This window comes from Phaenicophaeus curvirostris, chromosome 3 (genome assembly GCF_032191515.1).
Source record: "Phaenicophaeus curvirostris isolate KB17595 chromosome 3, BPBGC_Pcur_1.0, whole genome shotgun sequence".
NCBI lineage: Eukaryota > Metazoa > Chordata > Aves > Cuculiformes > Cuculidae > Phaenicophaeus > Phaenicophaeus curvirostris.
The window spans coordinates 68,764,871-68,777,239 of NC_091394.1; the positions used below are offsets into that span (position 1 = coordinate 68,764,871).

Genomic DNA, 12,369 nt, shown 5'->3' on the forward strand with positions numbered 1-12,369 from the left:
ACAGAATTAAAAAAAAAAAAAAAAAAAGGCCAGGGCGTGTTTGGGCGTGCCGGGTGCTGCGGCGAGGACGGGGCGCACTGGAGCAGCGCAGCTCCGCTGTCCCCCGCGCCCCCGGTGCCGCCCCGTTCCGGGAAGGCAGGGCGGGCGGGGCCGGCACCGCAGCCCCTCACCCGCCCCACGCTGCGGCTGGCGCAGCGCCCGCGGCGGGGAGCGCCACAGCCCCGCCTGCCTCCTGCCCGGGCTGTCCCCTCCTCGTCCCCCCTGTGCCTGCCTCCCTGCCCGTCTTCTGTCCCGAGTCCGTCTCCCTGCCTGTCGCCTCCCTGCCTGCCCGGCCCCCGCTCCCGCCGACCCTCCCCGGCGGCCGGGAGCAGCCCCGGGGAGCGGCGGCGCCTCCAGCACCACGGAGAGCGCCGCTTCCAGCACCACGGAGAGCGGCGTCTCCAGCACCACGGAGAGCGCCGCTTCCAGCACCACGGAGAGCGGCGTCTCCAGCACCACGGAGAGCGCCGCTTCCAGCACCCCGAGCCCCCCGCCCGCTGCCCGGGACAGAGACACCCCCGCCGGGGAACTGGGGCCCGGGGCGGGTGTCCCTCGGTTAAAGCGAGGCTTTCCAGCCCTGTGAGGCGTCTCCCTCCCTCCGACCTTTTATGTGCAGCACTCAATCGTTTCTCAGCGTTTCCTTTCAGGACTAAGCTCTTCTCACTACAGATATCCCGGCACAACTGGTTCTCATTCTCACCCTCTCCCCCACGCACGGCCACAGAGCTTAAGGCCCAGAAATGTGTCACCCCAAAAGGCCCACGGGGCTCTCTTCCTACTCTCGGTCAAGGCAGGGCCTTCCAGGAAGGCACATCACACCCTGCATCCCCGCAAACAAACCTGTATCATCCGCCTCAGCCATCACAGCATCTGCCATGCTGCAGCTTATACGCTGGTGACTCACACTTGTGTCTCTGTGCATACTGTATGGTTTGGGAATGGTTCCTTCCCCTAAGTCACTTCCAGACTTCACTATTCTCGTTTAAAGAAAACAGAGAGTTCCTGCAATTCAGAAATCATCAATAGGGACTCAAAAGAGAAAGTTGCCCTCAGACTCATGCTCTGGGCCCTTCTTTATTCAAAGATGCTGTTCACTGACCTCGAGGGAGCTCAAAAAGCATAATCCTGCATTTCCTGGTCTAGGGAAGCACACACAAAGGAAAAGAATTGCAGTTAGTGCTGGCACGCTGTGTAGACTGTGCAGCTTCAAATGGCACCACTGAAGGGAGGGGAATGGTGCCAATGCCCTGCCTGCTCTGGGGAAACACAACTCCAACCTGGAGACCTCTGCCCACTCTGCCGCTTTTCTCACTCACCCGTGCACACCATGAAACAACTCCATGAGCAGTGTCCTCGAGATTCCAAGCTGAAAAATTGTTTTTATGCTTTTCTATCTGCAAGCAGTGTCTGTTATAACTGCAGGCTTTTGACAACAAGGCTGCTTTTCCCCTGGGAGAGGCAAATGAGCTCCATCTGGACAGCGTAAGGATGAGAAGGTAAAGATGGAGTGTCCTTCTCTTTGTACCACCATCTTGGATACTACCTCCTCTAGGCCAGCAACAGTTTCCAGCCCTAGGATGTGTACAACTAGGTCCCATCGCTGCCACGTCTCTAGCAAAAATTTCAGACAACCACCCACATTTGTTTGGTGGCTGTCAGTCATGTCACCAGCTTTCCTCTGCTGGGGACAGACAATCCTTAAAATTAATGTAGAGTATCTTCATCAGAATGTGTCCATCCGTTTTCATGTAATAATCATATCAAGTCCCATTCTGCAGACTTTATCAAGTGATTCAGGCTCGCAGCTTCACAGTGGATCTTGGTTTAGTACATCAGGGAAGTGGTTATTAACAGTTCTTTTCACATTTATCCTGGTTTTGGCTTTCCAGAGCCTTTTGAGACTGTAAGCAGGTCCAGCTACCACACCCCAAGTTTTAGCAGGTCTGAGTCCAGGGCTGGGTTTGGCGATTCTACAATAAATACAGGAATGTAGGAACATTCCGTATAAAACAATTGTATATTATATCTGTGTGAAAATGGGATGCAGAGGTGAAAATTATCTGAGCAGCTGCTTTACTGAAATGGCTTATAAAATCTCTTGCATTGGTCCCTATTTTTTTGGTCATATCTTTAGAATCAAATGTGTTTAAATGAATTTGTGCATGTTTTACGGGTAGCAACAGCAGCACCTTCAACACCAATAGGCTTTTTTTCATGTAAGACATAAAACACTTGACATGGAATGTACTACTAAAGCCAGACCGAGGGGGGAGAGGCATTCAAGGACTGATTTCCACTTCAAACTGCATTCTGGCACTTTGTTCTCTAGCACCATTGGTGGATCAATATTTAATGCCCAGAGATTCTGGCTCTGCAGGAGTCATGTCAGGGGACCTCTAGAGCCAATCTGCTTGGGTAGAAGAGTGATAATTATTCATGGGCTCCTGCCTCTTGCTCCTTCTCTTGCACAGCCCCACTCTGCTGACTCAGTGCCTTATTCAGTCTTCTCTCCCTCTCTTCACTGCTGTAGCTGGACCCCTTTGCCTTCACCACCTCTGAGAGCCTGCACATCCCACCATGGCTAAAACAGCAATGGGTAAGAAAAACATCTCTTTTTCTTCAGCCAGTACGACGGCCACTATTTCCTAGGACTGCTACCTACGCTGGGTGCTTTTCTCAGTATCCCTAAAGTTTAGGGGGAAAAAAAAATCGAACATACTTTTAATTCCTTTGATCAGTTAAAAGGATAAAGGGGGAGTGGGGTGGGGAGCAGGGGTGAGATCCTGGGGCTCTTTTAACACCCTAACCTGAGATCAGGTTAATTATTTACTGATGGGTGAGGTCGGCACAGCCTCATGTTGAAACGGCTTTATTTTAAAGATGAATAGATGTATATTATGGCATTTAAGGAAAAAAAAAATTTATTGAAGAAAACGAACCTCAGCGTTATCCCCGCTATAAATAAGCAGGGGGGAGAGCAGCGGGGCTGCGGGGCGGGGGGGCTGCAGCGGAGCGCACTGCGGGGCGGCCGCGCCCAGCCCGGCTCGAGGGGCTGCGGGGCGAGGACGGACACACGGACGCGCACAGAGGAGGAGGAGGACACCTGCAGTCTGACGGTGGGGAGGGAGAGGGGTGGGGGGCGCTGAAGTAGGTCACCGCATGGCGTTTTTTTTCAGCCGCAGTCAAAGCATCCTCGGAGCCGCGCCCCGCCCCCCCCCCCCCGCCGCAGCGCGGCCCCGGGGGCTGCGGGCAGCGCTCCGCCCGGCGGCCCCGCCCGGCCGCGCCCCGCACCCTTTGTTCCAGGGAGGATGCTGGGGGGAGACGGAGGAAAACCGTGGGATCGGGATGCTGAGAGCACCCAAAGCCTGTTACTCCTTGATTTCTCTCTTTCTTTCGCTTTTTTCTTTCCCTTTCTTTGGGATGAGGCAGGACCTACGTTCGAAGCGTGCCAATTCAAGTTTTCAGTCGTTCACCATTAAAGTCGTGCCCGCACAAACCCCAGAAAAGAAGAATAGAAAGCTCACAATTATTATTCTTCCCCAAGAAGCAAAGCCCATTCAAATCCCCATTCAGTGCAGGCTCTGTCATCGCTCTTAATCACGCTGCACAAAGTTCTACCAAAACCTCCCGGCACTGCCCCTAACCACCGCATTGTGCGTTTATTTATGTGAACGCTGATGTTCCTTTCAATCGGTGCGGATTGAAAGCATTTTAACCTGGCTGTGGCACCCCTGGGACCAAAGAACGAGACGGCTGTAGATGAAAATAGAGGAGGGAGACAAGGGCTGCGGGAGGCTGGCCAGCCCTGCGGTGCCGAGCACGCCGTCCCCTCCCCACTGCAGCAATCCAGTAATCAGTATTGATAATTTGTAGTCAGCCGGAGACTTATCACTGCAGAAGGCCCTGTGAGGAATTCTGTCGCTAGGGAAGAAAGGGCTCTTCAGCCTGTGATTAATGATCTCGCAGCACACAAATATAAAGGTTTCTGCAGCAAGAGAGATGCTGGGAATCATTAGGTTTGCCCGGTGACTGTGTCGTGTCAGTTTGCTCATCAATATCTGGTTAACAAGCTACATACACGAGCAATAAAAAGCAGTGTAACTAGACATGTTTCTAAAAATACAACAGCATTCAATTAAAAAATGTAAGATACATTATTAAAGGCATCTTTCCTCTTTCAGCTCACAAGTTAAGGATTCCTTTCACCGTTTCCTTAAACCTGACCCTTCCTTGTTGTAGTTCTTTGTAGAGAAAATTTGGATCTAGACGGCTTATTAGAAATAAGCCACTTTATTTCAAGAGATTCTTCAAAGCAACAGATTTTATTTTCAGGTGGAAGAACAGACGCATTCTCAGTCATAAGCATTTCCAGTTAGTGCTAAATAAGCTACATTTGTTTTGTACTCAAGCTTTACCCGATAGACCACTGAGAACTACAAAGTGCCTGATTTTTTTTCCCCTGTTGAGCACCGTATTTTGCAAAATGGCAATAAAGGCTAGATCCTGCTGCCACTGGAGCCAATGGAACATTTCTAATCAGTTGAAGTTGGCCCACTATTATGTTTCTGGCCCTGGTCCAGCAAGGCACTTAAGCAGATGGCTGAGTTTGAGCATGTGAATAGCCCTACTGGCTTTGGACTGAACTCTTCACTCAGATTTCTAAATAAATGTGCTTATATTCTGCCATAGAAAGCAAAATTAAGCCACATTTTCTCTTAGGCTCTGTTAAATAAAAGCTTCTCAAGGAAAGCTCCTTTGACTTACATGGGAATTTCAACAGCCGCAATAACTTCTGGAGCTTGCTACACCTTTAATGCTCATAAATTCTTCCTTCTGTTTAGTCTACATAGCATATGAGCCATGCACACTGGGTGCACACATGCATATCTATTTAATTACTTATATCTAAGTGTGTCTTATTTTAAAATTTCACATAATACAATTGTACAGAAATTCGGGGGGGCCTCTAACTTGCATCCTCCCCTTAATGGCATCTTCTATATGAAATCTGTATTGCATGGGTGGACTCGTTCAGACCTTGCGCTCCATGCCTGGCAGGATGTGTGCTACATAAATCAGCTGCTTTTGCAGGTGGGGTCGCTACAGACCTGGTGGGCCATGTAGCTGATTGGATAAACTTTCTTAGGGTATGAATGTGGAAGTGTGAGGGTGAAGCAACCAGGGATGCCACTGGAACTAAAGAAGGTGTCCAAAACCATTAGTTCATTGTTTCCTTGAGGTGTTTAATTTAAAGAATATTTATTATGAAAATATCTTCAGACAACTATCATACAGAAAATCTCAGTCCCAATTGCAGTTCTTGTTTATTTTATAGGAAGTGATTGAATGGAAACACAGGAGACATGTGAATAATGTGTTAAAGAAGTGTTTTAATTCAGACTCCTTTTGAGATAGTCAGAAACTGAGGTGATAAAGGGGTGGGATTATGATGATATGGGAATTCAGGCCGCTCCATGCTGCCTCCTTTTTGCATATCTCAGTGAGACTGATTAAACTGCCATGAAAGTGCTTCAGATTTGTTCTTCTATTTTGTCATTTGCATTTTAGCTACAAGCTCAGACCTTGACACGATACTTGATGGATGCAATGCCACTGCTGTGTTTGTCTGTTAACTGAGTACTACATTATTGCTTTATCAGGTGTGCAAACATATGAAGCCATAAATAAGTGTATGGTTGTTGAGTTTAACTGGTTCAATTGCTTTAATAACTAGGCTTTTTTACTGCAAAGGGGTAAGCATTCTGTCTCTGGCCTGCCAGTGCACTTAAACAATTGCTTGATCTTCAACAATTGCACATCAGTAGGCATCTGGACGCTGATGGCAGTGACAAGCTTCAAGTTAAACAACATATGGCTAAAAGCCAGGCTGAATTTGGACTGAACAAGTTCCTTTCTGTATTTTGCAGTTTTTAGTAGAAGGTTTTAATTTTCCCCTAATGTCAATAAATATGGTTCATCCCCTTTTAAAATAAATGAACACAAGTCAGTGCTTAATTGTTTTCAATTATCAGAAAATTACGTATCTGTATAGACAAACAGGAAATTACTTTAAGATGAGAATGAGTGTAGACAAGATTCAGAAAAGACCTTATTGTCTCATGATGTTAGGAGAAATGTGATTTGAGTGAGACACCATTATTCCAAATTTTGTCAAGATCTAACAGAAGAAACATTTCAATTTCTTTATTTTTCCGAGAATTTTGATTACTAAGCTAATATGAAGTTGCTGTCAAGTACAATTCACTAGAGAACTGAAAGTTAAAACCCATTCCCATTCTTTTTGTGTTTTTAAAGAGTAGATTCTTCCTCCCATTAATAGTTCAGGCAGTAATAATTATAAAAACAGTCCATATGGCTGAGAATTTATATTGCCACATAGCAGATCTTTACTTACCCTGTGAAGTATACAGGCAGGAGGATGAAGCGTCATCTATTCCATCATTTTATGGAAGAGATCCCATAACATGCTGAGGAAATAAAAATAAAAATCAGCAGCTTGAACACTTTCAAAATGTTCTCTCACCTCCACCTCCACCACTTCTTTGTCCCAACATAAGCCCCGTTTAGACTAAAGGCTTCCCTGTTTAATGATGTGTTCCTTCAATTCATTCATATTGATTTTGTCAATTTGAATTCCCTTTAATTAATTAATTAAACCTGGGATTTTTTTTTCTTTTTATTTCTTTGGTAGTTGTACTACAATAGTACATTTCTCTAAATCACGTTGCACACATATTTTTTACTATAAATATGTGTGCAATCTAACCTCACAGTTAGATTTTCCTCAGGTGACATTTATATTCATTTCTTTAGAATTCTCCATTTTCAAATTAACAGCATTAATTAAAAAAAACCTCATTGCAAAAGAGATATGGGAGTTATATCCAGCTATATATTTAGATAGTATTTTATCTTTCAAATTCTGTACAAAATTAACTAATTAATTCTCCTAAGAGCGTTCTGTGAGAAGAGTGCATTATTATGTAGCCTGAAACACACAGATCAGAGGGTTCCCATGACAAGTAGGTGAGGGCAATACTTGACCCATGCAGCATTTCTGTGTAGGTCTAATTTAACTACCTCATTAGTTCATACTCAAAAGGAACAAAATATGTTCAACGCTCCTGAAAAACATCACGCCCTAGGTGTCTTAAAGTAGGCATCATAAAATGGTGTCACTCCAAGTCATTGATATAATGGGAAAATTATTTCACTAAAAGCTTTTATACAGCCACCAGTTGAACTTAAGGGGCTGATGGTGGCTCTTAGCCCAATGACTAGTGGGCAACAACACAGGTGGAAGTGAAGTCCTCCAACAGGTCTTCTCACAGGGTGTGCTCCCCCCAGGCTGTATATGTATTTAGTACATTTGTCTTTCAGCTTGTTATCAGGCTTCAAAGCCCTTTGTTCTGGCACTCTCAGTAGTACTGCCCAATGCTTTAAGGAGGAGCAAATGTCACATTATGAACCAGTAGTGCTTACTTACTTCTACAGTAACTACCTTCAAAGATTCAATGTTAGTTCTACATACAAGTCACCTTTATAAATAAAAACTGTTGTTCTCATCAGAATGTCTTCTTCAGCACTATCCATAAAGTGGAAGTTAGATGAACGAACTTTGCAATGGGTTTTGCCTCACTGGAGTCAATGTTGTTCAGTCGCTGGCCTCAGCACTATCAGCTGATCCTTAGCCCATGAGGACACAGAAATTGGTAGATGATTTGGAGGAATGGCTGCTATTCACAGTTCTCCCTAGGCTACACACAATCCTCATGCTATGGATTCTGTGGACACAGTCTGAGGTGTGGTGGTTTTCATTCTGTTTAAAACTACTATTGATCCCGCTTGGAAGTATGAGTCACCCTGTGAACATCGGCCAGCAATTCTGGGTGGGACACAAACCTCAATCCTGCAAGGTGCTGGGCACCCATGACTACAGTGCAGGCAATATCTATTGCTCTGGTTGCTCAGCACTTTTCAAAACTGGAAACAATTGCTTTGGAGACCCCAATCTGCACAGATCTGCATCCTCAGTCAAAAAAAATAGACTAATGCAGAAAAGCTGTCCCCTGGGAACAAAATACTCAAGACTTTGTATGTCTGGGCAATACCAGCATACAAGGCTGCTCTGCAATTATTTCATTTTCTCTTCTACTTACTATGGTTTGCTTTTTCCTGTCTGCTAATACATAATTTAACAAAGGAAGTGAATTTTAGCTCTTTCTGCCAGGATGTGCAGTTAAACTGATACTCAGCATCTACACAAAACATTGGGCTTTGCTGAAGGCATTTTAAAATGTTTATTTTTTTTTTTTTATTAAGGTATAGCTGTCTAATCCAAGAAATTCATAAATAAATTATCATAGCATCACAGAATCATTTAGTTGGAAAAGACATTTGAGATCATCGAGTCCAAGTGTACCTGTGTGCTACTAAACCATATCCCCAAGCACTTCATCTACACATCTTTTAAACACCCCCAGGGATGGGGACTCAAGCACTTCCTTGGGCAGCCTGTTCCAGTGCCTGATAACCCTTTTGGTGAAGAAATTTATTCTGATATCTAATCTGAACCTCTCCTGGTACAACTTGAGGCCATTTCCTCTCATCCTATCAGTAGTTACTTAGGAGAAGAGACCAACACTCACCTCACAACAGTATCCTTTCAGGTGGTTGTAGCCAGTGATAAGGTCTCCCCTCAGCCACCTTTTCTCTAGGCTGAACAACCCCAGTTCCCTCAGCTGGCTTATTCTCCATAGCTTTCACCAGCTTAATTGTCCTTCTCTGGACATGCTCCAGCATCTTAATGTCCTTCTTGTGGTGAGGGTCCCAAAACCAAACATTTATGCACTCATTCTAATACACAAAACCCATCACTGTTGTAGCAGTTATTGTGTGGAGAAATTGTGATTCTTCCCACACACAATCACAAAACGGGATTGTTGGGGGTTTATGGGTGTTTCATTCACCAGTTTTTCCCCATGCACATGGTTTAGTTTAGTCTTAGACTGATGACATAGTTAGTAAAGCTCTAAGGCACCTGTGGTGGGACACAGGTGTGACTGTACCTCCATGACACATGGGGGGGGGTCAGTGCCTTTGGCCACGGTAAAACAGCACATTGATGAGGTCTGCCCAGAAACAATGTACTCATCAAACAGTCACCAAGACAGAAACTTCAACCATCCCTTGGGCGCCTCACCTGCAGTCACAGAGAAGCCCTGCTTCAGTCTTCATGTTTGTGGCAAGAGGAAAAAAAGTCACAATGGGTACAATTGTCCCCTCTCAGCCAAACAGCTGGTGGTTGGCCTCCAAATGTGGCTCTGGGATGTGGTGGCCCTCATTCCTATGTTTCCTCCATCCCTGTAGAACATCAAAGCCAGCAAACTGAGGCCCCTTCCCACCCTTTCATGGGAATAACATCGTGCTGGAGAACAGACAAGAGAGCACACAGAAGGGACCATGATCTCTATCTAGTCATGGTTTACAGGACCACTGCTGGATTTTGCATGATGCAGCAAAACAGAAACAGTTGTGGGAGCGTAAAATAAAACTTGAATTTCTTTGAGTGCCAATTAAGACTCTTCAGCTTGAATCTTCTAATTTCTGAATGAGATTGAAGCCAGTTCTGCCATTCCCAGTCCAAGGTGCTCACTGTAGACAGTTTTCCCAAAGGGCAGAAGTAAGAGCCAGCGATGTTTCCTGTTAGAAGCATTTTGAAATAAAGCAGTGGCTGTCCCTGAGTTTATGAAGGACCTTATGCTATCTGTGTGTGCCATGTACACTTAGGAAATAGGCTACACAGATTTCATCAACAGAAGAAGATTCATCTGGAAGAACACTCAGTTCCCAGTGTTAGGGGATTAAACATCTCAAGCCTGAGCCACACTTGCTTGCACAAAAAAGTATCACCCTACAATGCAGCACCTATTAGAATAGAACAAATTATGGTATTTATGGAATTTCATGACCTCTCTGCAACCGTGAAGGAATGTAAGAATCTGCATTTTGGATTGAGAGGCCTGAATTTTTCTTAAATACCATTTTAGGCACCCAGCTCCTTTATTGGATATGTCCATTAATCATTTTATGACCTTATTTTCTCTTCATTAAGATGGGGATAATATACTTCCCTCAGAACTGTGACATGAGGTTATGTTCCACATTACTTGGAAATGTATAATAATGCCCTAATGCTATAGAAGTTTTAAAAGTCCATACTGATCAGATTAGAAAACAGAGCAATTTACCTTCTAATCTGGATTAATTTCTTTGCTATTCAGGTACTTTTTATAAAGCTTAGGGAGTTTCTTAGGTAAAGAAAAAGAATTATGTGTATAGTTTATTCTACTGACTGGCATAGAAGTCTGCAAATGGGGAATTTACCTCCAGCTAAGGGATGTTTTACCTGAAGCTAGCTGAGGTACCTTTTAATGTTTAAGTACTTTATATTTAAACATATTCAGTAGTTACTATGTGACTACATAGCCATATTTTTTCATCTAGATACTACTTTTTATTCTATCCAAAGTTACTGAAAACACGATTGTCTTGTTGGCCTAAGATTTCTGGTATATACATGTTCAAATTCATCATCTGGTTTCCACTAGGTTGGCTCCTGATGGGATTCCATTGGCAGGGCTCCCTGAAGTGTCAAATATTATTATGGTTACTATTTTTTCCTTTTCAAGAGACTGTAGAGACCACAGCCAGGTCAAAGATGCACAAACAAGAATTATATAAAATTATATGTATTATATTAAAACATAGCAAATTGTTTGTCTGTTTACTGGTATTTTTATACTGCAAATTCTCCAGTTACTTGAATGGAGCTCTAAGTGTTATTTGGATGCTCCAGGAAAATCTTTGAAGTTAAAATGAATGCATGAATCAAGTTCTATAGTTTTTCAAAGACATTTTTTGAAAGCATAATTCACTTCTGTAACCGTTTTGTTAACCTTTACTAAATAGCACATCTAACTATTTTGATATCTTTGTTTCTTACATCATTCCTGTGAAAAGAAAGAGCAACTGATGTCACTCATGTTTATAGTCACTTGAATACACAGTCTTTGTTTCCAGGTACTGGCATTTATTCAATGTATTATGTAGATGTAACACAAAAGACAATTTCTAAGCGAATATCTTTTCTATGTGTTTTTTGATACTGTCAAGGTTGCAGTCAGGGAACTTTCAATATTAAATATATATTATATATTGTGGAAAGAAGACTATACTCTTTGTGGCTTAAAAAGAGAAATGTTTAATATTTGTCAATAGAACACTTGTTCTCTAGGTAAATAGCTTCTTGTTGGGGAAATGATGTTCTGCCTCTAAACACAGTATTTTCTAAGTAAAATATCACGAAGGACTTCTTGAGAAAAGTAAGATTTTTATTTTAGTCTGCATTAAGGATTCAAGTTCTTCACATTTGAAGTGCATTCACTTTTTTTTTTTTTTTTCAGTGAAACATTTAACAAGGGAGATCTCTTACTTAGAGAATCCTACTGCATAGATAACGAGTATAAAGAATTTCTCCTTCTAGTGGTGGGAGGCCTGAAAAACAGGATTAAACATGGCAGTTACTTTTAAGTGCTCTGCAAAATTGTAATTATCAGCTTACATAGCTTGCCAAAGCTATTCTAGAGGTCTCAGCTGTGCCAGTGTCCTGATATCTGCAGGAAAGATGTCAACAGTGTTGTCGAGGGTGAAAAATTGCAATACGAATAAATACTGAACTGTGGTAGAAAATTCAAGGCATTTAGAGAAGTCAACAGGAGCTATCTAGAATACCAAGGTTACAAAATTACATTTAGTACATTTCTATATAGTTATACAGGTATAAATTCCTAGATCAAAACAACAACTAAGAAAAAGTGTCCTGGAAACAGAATATTGTATCAGATAGACCTCAATCTGTCTAGGAACTCATACGTACAAATAAATTTACAGTCCTTTAGAGTCTTTTATGTATTAGAGGAAAGTCTGAGCTAGCAGTCAGGAAGATTTCTATTTCAGATTACTCTGAACTTTCTTGCAAACACTCTGCCATCCTAATCAGATCTTCCCATCTGCTCTATCTCCACCACCTACTGAGTTCCAGTGTCAATCCATTTCCTTGATATCTTTTCCCTGATTTTCTTAAACCAATCTCATGATTCAGTCACAGTGCCACTCTTGTTCCTGGTCTAGTTTCAGTCATCCCATCCTTGACTGACTTTACATTTTGGGGTTGGGGTTTTTTTTCTTCTTTGTTTTTTTTTTTAAATTAACCTGCTCTCAGCAACTTCTTCCACCAGGTAAATTCAA

At 43.1% G+C, this 12,369-nt stretch overlaps 1 protein-coding gene across 1 annotated transcript in view; it reads left to right on the plus strand.

Moving 5' to 3' along the window:
* Positions 1 to 2,371: 2,371 nt before the first annotated feature.
* Positions 2,372 to 12,369, plus strand: part of STMN2 (stathmin 2) — a 40,218-nt gene continuing 30,220 nt past the window's right edge. The window contains exon 1 of the mRNA XM_069854274.1: positions 2,372 to 2,635. Coding sequence (XP_069710375.1) covers positions 2,617 to 2,635 — 19 coding nt within the window. The 5' untranslated portion in view covers positions 2,372 to 2,616. The remainder of the gene's footprint in view (positions 2,636 to 12,369) is intronic.